Here is a 15920-nt window from a genome sequence, read left to right as displayed (position 1 = left end):
GTGAGAGCATTTTAAGCATTTAACATATCATTTGTGGTTCTCATAAGATCAGGAGCATCCCATTGGGTAAAATCATTCTATGGATATCGATTTATGCGTTTTGTGTTTTTAACGTGCATACTTTGTGATATAAATGTGTGAGGGGGAAGCATTCTCTTTGGCTTTCTCTTTATAACACTGACTATGGACATGTTACAGATGCTGCCATGAGGTCACCTGGAAGACATGTGTACTGATAAGTAATTGGGTAACTCTTTATTGTGGTTCTTCATCCGCTCTATGGTACTGAGTTTTGAGCATGAAAACTCAATAGTTCCATTTCAATAGCAGCCAGTAATGAATGTAAAACATTGTGAGGGCTCTAGAGACCCATCGTTTAGATTCCTAAATAGCAGGGGTCACATGATGGCTTCCCTGTTGACACTGGTGTGAGATGTAAGGAACCCTGACAATTCAAAGCCTAATGGCTCTAGGAATGTGAGGCACTGGTCATGTGACATGCAGGGGACTGTATAGACAAGGGAGCTCCTGCAGGCTGGCTGGGATTTGCTTATATTGGAAAGCAAATGAAGGAGTCTTTCTGTGTCTCACTCTCCATTGCATCCCCAGTACCCACCACTGTGGTGCCTGCAGTCAAGTAGAGTGCCCTCTGAACAACACTCATCACCATCATCATTATAGCCATGACTAGCAGGTAGGTACTGAGGATTCCCCAGTGACCTTCTGTTTTTCCTTTGCCTTAGTTATTAATTATTTTGATAAACCTAACTAGTTTATACACTAATAAGACCATGGTCTCTATTTTCTTACCCAGCATACTTTCAAATGTTTGTCTAATTTTCAGCCTCCTGTTCTAAAAAGTAGACCATGTGTCCTTGAGAAAGCCTTCCCTGAATGTCCAACCTAACTCATTTTCTCCTTCTGCCCACTCTTCCCTCTCCTCGACTCTTCTAATTTGTTCATAAAACTTATCAAGGTTTAAAATTCCCTTCTTTGCTTGCCTACTTGTTTACTAACTGCTGCAGAAGGATGTGTTTGACTGTGCTGTTCCCCCTGTCAGCAGTGGTGATTAGAATACAGTAGGTGCCCAACAAATATTTCGAGAGTGAATAATACAGGAATCACAGTGGTCGCTGAGAAACCACAAGAGCTACTTAGGAAAGTACTCACTGGATGCATCTAAGTCCTGCCACCCAAGTAGCAATCTCGGGATCTTTTGGCTCTTTACTCTTGAAATTCTTTGTCTGTGTCTTCTGTTTGCTGCTGTGTACCCACAGCCGCTCATATCACAGTTAATGGTCTAAGTGTGGACATAGGAGTCATGAGCGGCTTGGAGGGATATGCTAGCTACCTATAATTCTAAAAATTATGCAGAGTAGTATGAGACACATTTTGAGAAGACAGACCAAATCCAGCTGTGGGTCTCTGCTTGGCTGCTTCACTGATGATGCTCTCATGCAAAGCCCTCCACGAGCTCAGCTTTGATCTGCTTTCAGGCCTGCCAGAGCACTCTAGTCCTCAAGTCTCTCAATTACTTTGAAAGGCACCAAATCTAGCTTTGATGGTGTACACGGAGAATGGTAGAAAATTCAGGCGATTTGGGGAAAGCTAAGTGAACAAAAATGAAGCTACTTTTTAGAGAAAACAACCTCTAGCAGATTTTTATGGCCGTAATGATAGGAATGAACCAGACTGGAGACCAAATGAAGGCTGTCATTGAGACCTGCCATCTGTCTGAAGTAAAGGTGGGAGACCCTGTTGGATGCTTCCTGAGGAAGGCACTTTCCTTGCATCAGTTCCTTCCCTCTGTCCTTGTCCTTGTTTGGGTTTGGACTCTTCGGTTAATTCTCAGGAGCACAAGAAATGATCTTGACTGTGACCTTAGCACCAGCATGAATTTCACTTTGGTTTCAAAACTGAAGTTCTTGAAAGTTATGTCTTCAGAGTTTTCCTTGCAGGACTCCGGGGGATTGGAAGCTGAGACAAGCACTGGTCCCTTGATCACATAGCAGCGTTCTTTGGGGAAAAGCTAGAACACAACACTCTAAGTGCTAACTCCAGGAAACGTTAGGGCTCAGCAAAGCCCAGGTGTGGAAATGCTATCCTGGGGCTTTGCAGTCCCCTCACTGCATCAGGACTTTCCCTGTGTTCTTTCCTGTCTCTTCTGCTCCCAGAAAAATCAAATGGACTTTAATCCAGTGCTGCGCTTTATGTCTTCTGTCTTCTCAGGCTCTTTTTCTAGTCTATCCATAGCATGAAAAAACTCAACGGAAAAAAAAATGCACTGAGTTTTCCTTGAAGGTAAAATATAATACATGAACATGGATTCCAGAGACAGTAGTTATTTAGGGGGTCTGCACTCTGGACAGTGTTTTCATTTGTTAGCCGTCCTGACTCCATCTATGTGCCCATGTATTGTTGTACTTTGCTGTGCATTTCTGCCATTTTTGTTGTTGTTGTTGTTGTTGTTGTCAAGGTATGAAGAGGGTAAAGAAGAAACAATGGAGAGGAATGAGAGGTTTTGTTTTCTCTAGCCAAGGTGATGATTTTGTCCTTTTCTGGTATTCTACCTTCCAGAGGTTTGAGAGTCTTTTCCATGACACTCTCAAACCCCTGACCAGCAGAATGTCCTATTGGTTCTTACAGATTTATACTTTGACTGAAGAATTGTGTGAGTTTGAACTGGACTCGAATAAACTGAAATGGAAGTGTCCAAGTTAATCATAAAATGAGGGAACCAATAGTGGAGAAAGTGTTGTCACCCTCCAGATCTGCTTCCTGGAGAATCTCTGTACATAGTAGTTCAGGAGGATCCCCATTATGGATGGGAAGGCTGAGTGAGGCAAGATTAAGTGATTCAGTTACTTAGACTAAGCCATCAGTTAGTGGAGGAGGCTGGTTCCAGAACCCATACACACTTTCCATAGCACAAGCACTCTGAGGGAGTAAAGGGTACGCAGAGGTGGGAGCTGCCAACCTTCTGGCTTGAGCAGGCCGTCTTCTGTGGGCAGACTCCTGAAAATGAAGGAGGCCTGAGTGTGCACATAGTACAGCACCACCACCACCCATGGAGAAGCCCAGATGCACAGGCAGTCCAGCAGGTTCAGGTGAGTGAAATGATCACACTATGAGTGGTTGATTACATTATATGAAGCTACAATATCTTACAACATTTTCCCTCTTCCATTTCTTCCCTCCAACCCCTCTCCTTTACCCTCCTTGCTCTCCCTCAAATTCATGGTCTCTTTTTCTTTCATTGCTGATGCATGCTTCTTTCCTCTTCCCCTAAATATATAAATACAACCTGCTCGGTCTCTCTAATGTTACTTGCATGTATATGTTTTGAGGCTGACCGCTTGGTATCGGATACTCAACTGGGGAGCTCTTCCTTAGGGAAGACTATTTCTTCTCAGTCAGCATTCCTTAGGTGGCTATAGTTCTTGGTCTAGGGTTGCAGAGAACGTATTGTGGGCCCAGCCCCAACTGATACATCTACAACACAACTGCTGTACCTCAGGCTCTGGAAACATTTGTGGAAGATAGGACACAAGATTGTAACAGTCAGGGGAACAGGAAGTCTGCTGTGAGATTGGATTGCTAGAAACACAGACCCCCTTGAAGAGCAAATGAAAAGTTACAGGTCAGAGTTTAATGTAACAGTATTCAGTTGATCTTTTCCTTGTCACTTACTTTACATGATAATCACATGTTCAAAGTATGTGCTGAGGACTTAGATTCTGAGACACCAGAGAATTGGGTGACACAGGACCCTCTGTCATCTGCAAGAAGGAAGTTGTGTCCTGTGTCCTGAACCTCAGAAATCAGTGGTCAATGAAATGGGGGGGGGGGGGGGCGCAGAAGGGCCAAGAGCCTTGTTATTGCTTCAAAAAAATACCTTGACCCATCTGGAAAAGCCCTGGGAACACTGGGTGATTGTGTGTTACAGAGATAATAAAAGACTCCACTGCAAATAGATGGATGTTTGATTTCCTCTGCTATCCTGAGCTGAAAACAAAAGAAAATGACTGAATATGATAACAAAACTGATACTGAGAGCAGTTCGAAGTACCAAAAAAGCCCAGTTTGGAAAGAAGACTTTAAACAATAAACCTATTAGTTAGTCATCAATGTAAGAAGCAGCTAGCTACATCCCATCGCCCCTATGTATGTCCACTTTGTCAAGCTAGAGATTTTCTTTCTTCTCCTAATCAATCCATCAAATGAGTTTTGAATGAGCACCTACCTGGTGGCTATAATTTATGCAAAGAGTGAGACTGTTAACTGTTTAACCCACCTAAAATCTTATATGTAGTTCTTCATTAATACTCTCGTTTGTATGTAGTCCTGCAGGACAGAGGGTAGGGATTGCCATTTGGCCCTTGGCAGTCAGCTCTGTAGTGAAATGGGGCTATGGGGTCCAGTCTTTGTACAAAATACCAGATCATTATCGGGTTCAAGAAATGCAGGGATTCTGAGCCAAAAGGCTTTAGCAAACCACCAGAACGGGTTGAGTTCCTTTTCCTTTGCAGTGATTTCCGTAAAAGGAGACATTCCACGGTGGGGTAGGAAGCGTTTCCTTTGTTGTCCTTTCTTTTCTAATAATCTGGTGCTGAGTAAAAATACATGGAAGGAGATCTAGTGAAGCTCCAGTAGCAGCTCAGACCCGTATGTCTTGAAAAAGATGGCAGAGGTCACCTTTCAAACATGCAGGTGATGCGTACCTTTAGGACTCACATCCCTCCCATCTCCCCACCCCCTCCATCCCTGCTTCAATGATTGCTATACACCTTTATCATTGGCTCTGTATATTTAGTTTCTTTATTGTTCTTTTTGCACAATATATTCTTGAGATGCTGTGTACCTTTAGAACAACCTCAAGGCTAGATTTGTGGGTACACCCTTGAACAGTAAACAGCACCCACTACCATCACCACCCAAATATCCTTGCTTGGATGGCAAATTTTAAACAGCCTTGGTTTTATCTGCTTTTCTGTTCCTCTCTGCCTGAATCCTGGCCACCTCATTTCAATAACTAATTGAAACCTTTCTAACTTTCTCAACACTCCGTGGGGAAATTCCATTTGAAATTTCTTTTCCCTGTCATTTCCACTACGCAGTTGAAAGAAGGAAGATAGGAAATAGGCGCTCTCCACCCCTCCCAACTCCCCCCCCCCCGTGTGTGTGTGTGTGTGTGTGTGTGTGTGTGTGTGTGTGTGTGTGCTCTTCTCTCCTTTTCAAATGACGTAGGGAGTTTGGACAACCTCCCTACCCCCACCTCTCCTTTTTGATGCTAACTCTGATTCCCATTCCCGGAGAATGAGTTTCGCTTTGAAGGCTTGGGTAACCTCAGAGGGACAGAACAGCAGGGCCCGCCTGAGGGGCCATCTCCAAGCCTACCCTAATATCTAATGAGCCCTGGCTGCCCACGTCCCAGGAAGCCACTGAGGTCCCTTAAGGCCGGTTACACAGCCTAGTTCTGCTGAAGTGTGATAGCATCTGACAGAGGTTTCCAGGAGTCCGGTGGTGCGCCCAGCTCTGTGGGCCCGCTCCACCCCGCCCGGGGCTGGGTTCGCTGGGGGACAACTTACTGTGTTCTTGGAGGTATCTACAGTGCAAACTTCAAGTGTAGGTGGAGGCAGGGGGGCAAGAAGGCTATGTACCCTGTAGAGTAGGAGCTACAAAAGAAAAAGAAATAAAGAAAGGAAAAGGGAGCAGAGAGGAGAGGGGCCCGGGAGGAACAGAGACCTGGAGCCTACTTCCTAGCTTCGGGATGCTGATGGGGGACTCCCTGGGAGGGGCTGGCCTTTCTTTGGATCCTCTTGGGCTTGTTGCTCAGACAGGTAGTTGGGGGAAAAGGAAAGAAGCTGTCAGCTGAGGCAGACGGCGGTTCAGCGGCGTCCAGCACCTGCCTTGCGCGATCGCGCCCCGACCTGGCTCAACCGCGCGGTGCAGGTGTCGTCTTCCCTGGTGCCCCTCCTGGGAAGGGGGACAAGTCGCTTCCGAAGGGACGGGCGGCGAGCGGGGGAGGGGTTCGGGGGGGGGCTGGGGGCGGGGCGGGGGGGCGGGTGCGCCCCTGAGAGCCAAGCCGGCCGGGTACCGACTGCCATCCTGCCGCAATTTCCCTGTGTCATGGCTCCGGTCTCTTAGCAACAGCCGCCAGTCCGGCCGCCGGGAGCAGCCGCCGCGGGCTCAACTCCACCCGGCGGAGCCCGGCGCGCTGCAGCCACACAAAAGAGGCGCAAGGCCGGGGAGCGCGCGGCCGCAGGGGCCGGCGGGGAGCGCGACGGGAGGGGACAGTGGCAGCCGAGGAGGCGCGCCCGAGGGAAGAAGGGCTCCAGGCGGCGCGCGGGCTGCGGAGGACCTGACACTTCTTGGAAACTCTTGGAAATGGCTCCCGCCACCGCGCCGGAGGGGACTGCGAGCCCCTGGCGCAGGTTCGTCCCCGCCGAGCTGTCCAGCCGCTATTGCTATTGCGCCCGGGGCCCCGGGGCGCTGTCCCTGCGCTCCGCCGTCGGCTGGGACTGAAAAGTTTCTCCATGGTTCTTTGTGTCTCCCGAGCTGCCCTGGTCTCCCTGGGTAAGTGAGCGATTATTGTTTGCTTAGAGTGCCTCCATTTTGAGCAATCCTGTCAATCCCCGGCCTCCGAGCGCCCTTCGTCAGCCCACCTGTCCCCGAGCCCAGGCCCCTTAGCGGATGTTCCGAGCCAGGTGTTCTCCTGGGCGTGCTACCAGGGCTGCGCTGCCCAGAAAAGGCGAGTTGGGGATTGCCTTCATTTCGCTCCAGCCGGTCCTCCCTCCAGAGGCGGACTTGCAGCTGCTGCACTCATGTGACTGACTAAAGTAAGGGCAAGAGACGCACGGCCCTGGGGGCCAGGGGCCGGGGGTCGAGGACCTAGGTTGGGTGAGGGGCACAGTATGGCGCGCAACCCTGGGGCCCAGAGTCTCTGACGCCGGGCTCGATCCATCACGAGTGGAGAACTTGAATCTCTCCCTTGGAAGCGGTTGTATTTTTAGACATCCCTCATTTGATTTCCCCATCCTCCATTCCTTAACCAAGGCAGGACTCGCGCCAGGCAGCCAGTTGGGAAGGCAGACGACATTCACTGCTAAGTTTGTTTTCCTTCGGTCTAAGGAAAGCCTCAAAGGGGGCTTTTCCGTGGCACCTGACCTTTGTCAGTATTCTGTGTCAGATCGTGGTACGCTGAAAAGGAGTTCAGCTGGAAGCATAATAAACTAGGGAACTAATTACTAGCTATTAAAAACTAATTTTAAATATCTTCTGTAAACCATTGTTGAAATTCACTCCAACTTTCCTTATATTCTGCGGGGTGTAAAGCTGGCTTGCAGAGGAGGAAGGTCCCTTCCTCCTCCAAGACATTCAGCACCGGGGGGCATCTGATCGGTGTCCAACAAAACGTCTGCCCATCTCTCTTCAGAGAGACACCCTGCAGGCCCGAGCTGGCTTTGTTTCTAAAATGCCTGGACCTTAATGTCTCTTGAAGCCAATCCAGACCTCAGGATTATTAAAGACACTGGAGCCTTACAGTTCAATTAAAACAGCAATATACATGTTGCAACCATATAATAAATATGGCAGTCTGGCATGTATATTCAGTGTTTATGCTTATTGGCACAGGACCTTTTAAAAAAATTTTTTAAAGGTTTACAGATACAGTCTCACCATTGACTCCCCCCCGGAAACCACTTAGCATTTCTCTATTGAATTCCAAAAAGTTCCAAAAAGGTACAGGTTTGCAAGCAGTATAAAAACCTGATTGCCATTTGCTTGCCCACGTGGAGAAAAAAATCCTACCCAGACTGACCTACTGAAAGAATCAAGGGCCAGAGGTATTCACCCAAGCACTAGTCAAAAGCAAAATTCTACCCAAGTAACTTACATTTTCAAAGGATAATTTATTCTACTCCGTGGACTGTCCTGAAAGAATCATATACCCAAAGGCCTGTGATGGCCATCTGTAACTTTAAGAGCCACATCATGCCCTTAATTTTAGCATCTCTGTTGCAGGAGGCAACACAACCAGTGGAACTGAGAATGCACTCTGAGGACCCAGCAGAACGGGACTTTTAACAGCTGACAGATAAGCACAAACAGGCATCAGTTCTTGTACCTGCTTAGACTGTATAGACAACCCAAAGAGCTTCCCAGAACTAGGCCACTGTTAACCACTCCTCTTCCTCAAAATGACCTCCAGAGAAAAGGATGAAGAGAACAGCTTTTATGTGTGGAAATACCTTCCTATAAATCATCATTATGTAGACTGCTTTGCCTAGGTAATTTGCCTATTCATTTGAACACTGGGGTTCTGTAGAATGTTGTTGGTACATTAATAAAGGGCTAGAAAGCTATTGTGGGAGGGTTCTCTGTTGTTGTTTTAATATGGTCATTTTCCCACATAAGAGAAAGGTATTTCTTATGGGGATTCCAGGGGACTTCTCAGATTCCCTGATGAAATCTAGCACAGGATACCTTTATAGGGAGTTCCTCCAGGGGAGGAGAGAACGCCAGAAGGAAGAGTGTGGTTACATAACAGTTACCTAAAAGGAAATATTCCACACCAAGAAGCTGTCCAGATGTTGCAGAGTGGCGATGAGAGGTCTGGGAGGGGGCTCTGGGTGCCTAATGCCCTAGGATCAGAGTAGCCAAGAGGCAACTTTATGGCAAGATTTGTTGTCGGGATTGAAGTAGTATTTCTGAGATTTTCTGGGTAATGAACCCGGGCAGTTATCTGAAGTAAGCCATCCTGCCAGGGCTTGCTGTTTCTCTCTCATCCTGGGAAATGAATTCCTTTCTTTTTATACAGTACTAACTTTCAGAACTGTTTAGTAACTTTGGGCCCACATGGGCAAATTCCTGACTCAGAGGCCTGACACTCCAGAGGCCCCTCCTTTGGGAAACTTTTCCATTGCAGTGAGAGGCAGGATGAAAACAAAACAAAACAAAACAAAACACCAAAAAACACCAAAAAAAAAAAAAAAAAAAAAAAAAACCAGGCGCTGACCAAGAAAGTCCTCAAACACTACTGTGAGCCCCCACATTCGCTGAGTTTATAAGGATGGAAGGAATTCCACTGGCTGCCAGCCAGGAGGCTTTCAGTATCAAGAGGGTCACTCACTCTTGGAGCATGTGGGGGAGAGGGGAGGTGAGAGCTTTCTCAAACTGTTTCAAGCCACCTTTCCCTTCTGTAACCCAGACCCATCTCTAGTCTGTGTGCACAGCACTTGGCCTGGATGGTGGGGGTGGGAGCACACCTGGATTTGGATCCAGGAGCAGGGGTAATCCTGGCACGTGGGATGTTGCTGCAGCCCAGCCCGCACTCTATGATTATGTTCCTCTGCTTTGCTGCAGGAGGAGGAGGTGACCAAGCAGTTAGAGGACAGTTGGCCCTCCCCCTAACTGTCGGCCCCAGCCCTTGGGGCTAGCCCTGAACTCCACCAGTTCGCCATGATCGCCACCGGTGGCCTACTGAGGATATCTGCCAGAAAGCAAGATCCCCTCCGCCCCACCAGCCAGGTCCCTAAGCGCAAGAGGAAAGCCAAGAAGAGGCGTAAAAACGACGTGGTTGTGGTGAAGGGCAAGCTGAAGCTGTGCTCCATCTCCGGGCTTATTGCCCTTTGCGGGATCCTAGTGCTGTTGGTGGGCATAGCCATGGCCGTGGTGGGCTACTGGCCAAAGGCCAACACGGCCAACAGAGGGGGCAGCAAGCAGCCATTGCCTGTGGGAGGCAGCCATCGCTTTGGGACCACTGGCAACAGCAGCCGTGGCAGCAAAAACCCGACCAAGAGTCACTCCGGGACCCCAGGGGGTGTCAACTCCACTTCTGTGGGAGGACCCAGGAGTTCGCCTCCGACTAGATCTGCAGCCACATCCTCTTCCTCTTCCTCTTCCTCCTCCACATCAGTGGGCTTCTTCTTCCGAATCGTCTCAGGCTACTTGCACTCAGACAAGCTCAAGGTCTTTGGGCCCCTCATCATGGGTATCGGCATCTTCCTCTTCATTTGCGCCAACGCGGTGCTCCATGAGAACAGGGACAAAAAGACCAAGATCATCAACCTGCGGGACCTCTACTCTACTGTCATCGACGTGCACAGCCTCCGCGCCAAAGATCTGGCAGCAGCAGCAGCTGCAGCTGCCGCCGCCGCGGCCTCCTCCGCCACCACCGCCCCCGGCTCTGCACCCGCCAGGGCAGCGCCGCTCAATGGCTTTCTGAGCTACGTGCAATCCCGGGGCCTGGAACTGAAGCCTGGTAGCTGCACCGGCTCTGCAGACGCCTTCGGGGCCACTGCAATGCTGGCCAGGGGCTCATGGCCCCACCCCGCCGGGCTAGGCGGAGGCGGCGGCGGGACTCGGGATGCAGGGTCGCCGCCGGACCTGGCTTCATCTCCGCGCTGTCCGCGGGAGCCCCCGAGCCTGGCCGAGGCGGTGTACAGCATCTACCGCGAGCGCTCCAGCGGGGCTGGCCGTCGCCGGACCACAGTTGCCGCGGTGGCTGCGGCCACGGCCACTGTCACCGCCGCCGCCAGTGGCAGCAGCAGCCCGGCGCTCTGCAGCCCGACCGGGAGTTGGGGGCGCCAGAGCACTGCCAGTTCCCTCGTGGGCTCCTCGCTGAGCGCCTTCGCGCTGCTGCCTTTGCAAGGGGACCGGGACAGAGACGGGGACTCGGAGGGAGCAAGTTGCAGCTGGCACAGGCCGCCGGGGGAACGCGGCTCTCGGGATCTCCCCAGGGAAGAACTGGACCTGAGCCTGACGGACCTCCGGGGAGCCGAGGGCGGGGCGCGCTGGGCGTCCAGTGAGCCGGACGAGCCCGTGGGCGCGGCGACAGCAAGCACCGCCAGGGGGCAGGGCGGCCGCCTGCCCAGGACAGGCAGGTACGCGGCCTGGCGGCGCCGCAGCACCAGCGGGCTCCTGGACTACCGGTCGCAACCGTCTCCGGAGCCTCCGCCCTCCCCTGGTGCAGCGGACCTGGACTCCAACCTTCCAGAGACAACCGCCACGCCCTCGGTCCCTCTGCGCCCCAAGGACTCGCCCCGTGTCCGGCGGGACTCCCACAGTTCCCAGTCCGATGAGCTGTCCTGCAGCAATAAGGGCTACACCCCCCTGAGGGAGGCTGACACCTCTGTGGAGTCGGTCGTGGACGTGGTGGCCAAGAAAAGGCTAGACTGCGCAGACGCCACGGATCCGGGTACGGAGCCTAGCTCCCCGGAGGGTCCCAGTCCAGAGACAACTAGGGCGGAGCAGCCTCAGTCTGGGCAGAGGCAGTTTACAAACAAGGAGAAACTCTTTCTGATTTCCAGGTCTCACACCCCAGGAACAGAGGACCCGGAACTGGAAAACTCTTCCACCTAGGGAGAGAGAGGAGGGCAGGGAAAGGAGAGACTAGTCCCACTGGAACCCCTACCTTAACCCTAACCCATTTCCCTGTGGACAGGTCCGAGGAAACCATTCAATATCCAAAGAGCTGCAGAATGTTATCCTTGAATTGCATTCACAAGATTCGTGTAGATAACTAAAGCAATTTTTTTTTAAAAAAAGCAGTCGTCTTTTTATGTCCGATGGTGATTGTACGTTCCATGAAAACCAAATGTATTAAAAGGTCATAATCTAGTTCATTAGATGAAATTCTCTTAATTTTCTTAGGCTCAAAATAATATATTTTTGACAGTAACTCTGCACTTTATTCCAATTTTTCTTTACCCCCCCCCCACCTTCCCTCACCCCTGTACTCTGCTGCTGACGTCGTTCATAGCTGCCTGTGGATGAATGACAAGCTTTTTACTTCCCTCTTCTTGAAGAGCCTAGAAGAGTCCGTGTCAGTTCTCTTAGAACTGATCTTTCTAGGTGAAGTCCAAGTCTAAAGCATGAGCATCGGAGAGAGAGGGTTCCCTTGCCTTACCCTGCTCTGCGCTCCAGCTGTCCAAAGGACTCTATTTTTAAAAAGGAGATTTTCATTTTGCTACCAGGGTGTGTGAAGACTGGAGGGTGCCAGCTACTAGACTGGACTGTTACGCCCCTAAACTCCCAATACCAAGTACACCATGCGTTACCCAGTATTACTACACCTGTATGGAAAGTAACATTAGTATTTAAAGTCTTTTTGTTTTTTTAATAAAAAAAAGTTTCCAAACAGTTAAACAATAACATTGCCTCATTTTGCCTGGGAACTAATGCACAGCAAACAGTTAACAATTTCTCTCGTCGATGCAAAATATTCGTCTGTTAAGACTGTAGTCACCTTCTACCAAAGTGACAGAGGGTCAGTAAGGGTGTGAGTGCATTAATCCATTGCCAGTGTTTTTACCTTGAAGACATAGAGTAGTATGTGGCCCTTGGGAGTAGAATGGAAGCTTGACTAAATACTATTTTTCTATAATACTTGCCGTTAACCTCAAGGTTAATTTACAGGGGTGCCAGCCTTAACAAGCCCCTCCCCACCCACTCCTGTTTCTCTCTTTGTTCTAGGTTCATGGTTTTGCATCTACAGCTGACATAAGCCACACAGTAATGTTACAATACTTCGGGAGTAGATCACAATTCATCAGTTAGCCAATTGTCAAGACCAGAAAACAAATGATTTACAGTTCTAATTAATCCCTCTTCCTCTGAGTGTGACCTGAGACTCATCGCAGAAGACCAAAACAATGCTTTTAAAGAAAAACCAGTGGCAGGTGTGCTGGCATTGCCCCGCACGAGTGACCAGGCATGCTGCAGGTGTGTGGATTCAGGAGCTCATGGTATCTACCAGCTGTGACGCTCTTAACACTGCAGACACAGGCCTCCACCATCAGCTCTGTAAGATAAGGTTAAAAGACCCATGCAGCTCTAAGGGGAACAACCGTGGGGCAGGGAGGAAGAGCAGGGATGGGAGTGCAGAGTCCAGTAGAATTCCAGAAGACATACTTAATTCAGCACAGGGGCTACTGTCTTCTTGGTACCACTGTGACGTATCTTCTGACAGCTGCAGCAGCAGCTCAGGCCTCGCCCCAGGCTGCTGCAATCTGGGGTAGTTATTCATTATCTGCAGAACCACAGGCAAATCACTTAATCCCTCTGGGCCTCTGGTGAATGATGTAATCTCTATGATCCCCTTCAGCTCTAAAAGCTTAACTTAAATTCAGAGTATTGGATTTATGCTGGATACAATCTTCTGTTTGTACATACAACTTAGCAAAGAGGGATATATTCCATAAACTTCCATGAGCAGAACTTTCTGTAATAAATTTTAAGTGGACCTAGTGTTCCCTCAGACTATGCGCATTAAGCTAATAACTCACTTTGAATCTCTGGATTAACTTGTTGAACTTTTCTATAAAGCAAAAGTGAGTTTCTGACAAGTAAGAGACACAAACAAACGCAATAAAGGCCCTGGTAACATTGTATTTCCATTCTGCCCTCAGAGAGTGTGTTACTGAAAAGTTAAAATGGGCCCCGATATTCTTCAGCACTGTTTCCAGTCCTCAGAAAATGCAACATGATGATATTTAACAAACTGTTACTCTCTCATAGCCTAACTAAAGGGGGATGGATAGAATCAATTTTTTTCCCCTTGCAGCCCACAAAATTCAGCCTAAACAACTGATTTGTGTTTATTATTGATATTGATCAGAGTAAATAAGCCCTTCAGTTTCTGTTGCCTCAGTGTCCCCTTCTATACATAGGAATAGAAACAGGACCCATGTCAAGGGATGGAGTACTAACGAAATAATTTAATCTACATATAAAGTGCTTGAAACAGGCTTGGCAGATAGACAGTGCTATAAACGTTTCAGTAGTTTTATTTCTAACAGCATCAACTGCTAAGTAGACTTATTTCATATGGGCTTCTTTTTTTATTCACAGAATAATTTTAGGTTTGAAAATCCAACGTGTAAATCAGTGGAGCACAGTGGCTGGAAGTGTGACTTCCAGGGCTTACGTAATACTGCCTGGGTTTCTGAGTCCGTTAAATAGCAATAATAATAGCATTTGACTCATAGGATTAATTATTCAAGTGAGGGCTAAATACACTAATATGCTTAAAGGACTTAGAACAATTCTTGGCACACACAAAAATTCAGTAAATGTTAAGCACTATTATATAAGCAAAATTCAGAAAAGTAATTAGTAGTCTAAATTTATCACCCAGTTGTTAGGGACAACGACAGATTTATTGTATAGAAAAGTCTTAATAACTTAGGTATATTAGAGAAAATAGATCTTCAGAAGTAAAGCCTTGAACGGGGAGGTAGACTTCCTGTGGCACGGGACCATGATGTTATGTAACAGTGGATGAGTGCCCAAAACCCATCAGTGCATTTGGTCACCATTGGTCCCTTTTTGTGTCCTGAAGCTGAGCACATCGGAAGGCCAGGGAGTTCCTGAGGTCACAGTCCCTGTCTGTCAGAAAGACCCAGGGTCGAGATCAAGTGCACACTGCACACAAACCTGCTCTCTTCTCACTTTTCAGTCATGGTGGGCTTCTCAAAAGGATGGACATTTGAATTTTTTGAGCTGAAGGAGTTAAAGCAAAAAAAATCTTCTTACCATATCAATGCAAGCTAAGCAAATGAGCGTGTATCGTGTTATATGTAGTATTATATAGTATTTTGCCAAGACACAAAGCTTACTTCCCTTTAACTTATAAATAAGATCTTGTATTAATGATTGTAGCATAAGGTGGATATTTTCCTTATTAATAGCAAATAAAATGTAAGCATAATAGTCACTGGTTTTGTTTTATATAGAAGAGGGTAATTGTAAGATATTTTTGGAGGTGCTAAAATCGAGAATTAAAAATTTGAAGTTACGCTAAGTTTCAAATGACTATAGCTTTGAATGTGTTCTGAGACTTCTTTTTGAGAGACTCTTCTCTGAGGGATTTTTTTTTTAAATCTTCAAAATGAAATGAATTTCTTTAAAGACTAAGTCTCCACAAATTGGACAGTCAGTCCAAATTCAGTCCAACATCTTCCTGCTACTCTCCAAAGGACAAAACCCAGATGAAACTCATATTTACTGTGTGCCACCTCGTCACTATGATATCAGAAAAACCACAGGGCTAGTGTTGAATTCAGCCAGGGCTGAAGCATTCCAGGAGTTACCAAGGCCTACCCGGTAGCACCAGGTTTGAACCATCCCAGGAATTATCACTGCTTACCATCCAGGTGATCTAGTTGCTTCCCCAGAGCCAGGGGCCTTTTAAAGCATCTACCGTCTGAAAACACATTGTTATTCAACATTAAGTGGACACTCATCCTGACCCCTTCACTAATGCCAGCTATGCTATGGCTTTTTGTGATAATTGGGACATTGACATACTCAATGCTGAGATAATGCATAGCCTTATTGATCAGGTGTGTTACTTTGTGATACACGGAGCATCACAAAGCCTGTACCTGTCTGTAGCTATGCTTCCAATCCCCACAATGTGAGTCGTAGTGAGGTCAGGAAGCTTAGCTGCCAGTAGTAACAAGGGAAGCAGCCAGTTGCCAGACCCACGTGTGTAGCAGGAAGAGGATCTTGGAGAAAGACAGAAAAGATGAAGTTAGGCGAGCATCTCCAGAAATGATTTCATCTCAAAAAGGAGCACTTGGTTACCTGGCTTTATGGATTGGCTTGTGTTGTATGCAGAGACAAGTCTTCAAATGAAGAAATGGAGCATTTCTATTCCTTAGAAAACATCCTTTCAGAAAATGCATAACTGGACATATGTGTATGTCTCTCAATGTGTAAGAAATTCAACATAACATGTTATTGACATCAACCCATTTGATACTAGTAAGTACTAGACATCTAATAATGTCCAATAGTTGAAACGGAGATGTTGTTTTGAGGTTGACAAACTCAAGCATCTATCTTTTAACTAACTCAACTTTCAGTGGAAGAAAACCCCATGGAAGAAAACCCCAAGTTATTATTTATCAGCA

General features: G+C 47.7%; 1 protein-coding gene across 2 annotated transcripts; it reads left to right on the top strand.

The window, feature by feature from the left end:
• Positions 1–6106: 6106 nt before the first annotated feature.
• Tmem200c (transmembrane protein 200C) lies at positions 6107–14800 on the top strand. 2 transcript variants are annotated; one of them, XM_052750165.1, is made up of 3 exons: positions 6107–6576; positions 8026–8291; positions 9367–14800. In XM_052750165.1, exon 3 carries the CDS (start codon positions 9463–9465, stop codon positions 11362–11364), a length of 1902 nt encoding a protein of 633 aa, XP_052606125.1. In that variant the 5' UTR covers positions 6107–6576; positions 8026–8291; positions 9367–9462; the 3' UTR covers positions 11365–14800. The 2 variants fall into 2 exon arrangements, with proteins under 2 accessions (XP_052606125.1, XP_052606126.1); XM_052750166.1 differs by lacking the exon at positions 8026–8291.
• Positions 14801–15920: the final 1120 nt, after the last annotated feature.

This window comes from Peromyscus californicus, unplaced genomic scaffold (assembly GCF_007827085.1).
Source record: "Peromyscus californicus insignis strain IS unplaced genomic scaffold, ASM782708v3 Scaffold_21__1_contigs__length_65335640, whole genome shotgun sequence".
Taxonomy (NCBI): Eukaryota; Metazoa; Chordata; class Mammalia; order Rodentia; family Cricetidae; genus Peromyscus; species Peromyscus californicus.
The sequence above is the reverse complement of the archived record's forward strand: the minus strand, read 5'-3'. Positions and strand labels throughout refer to the sequence as shown.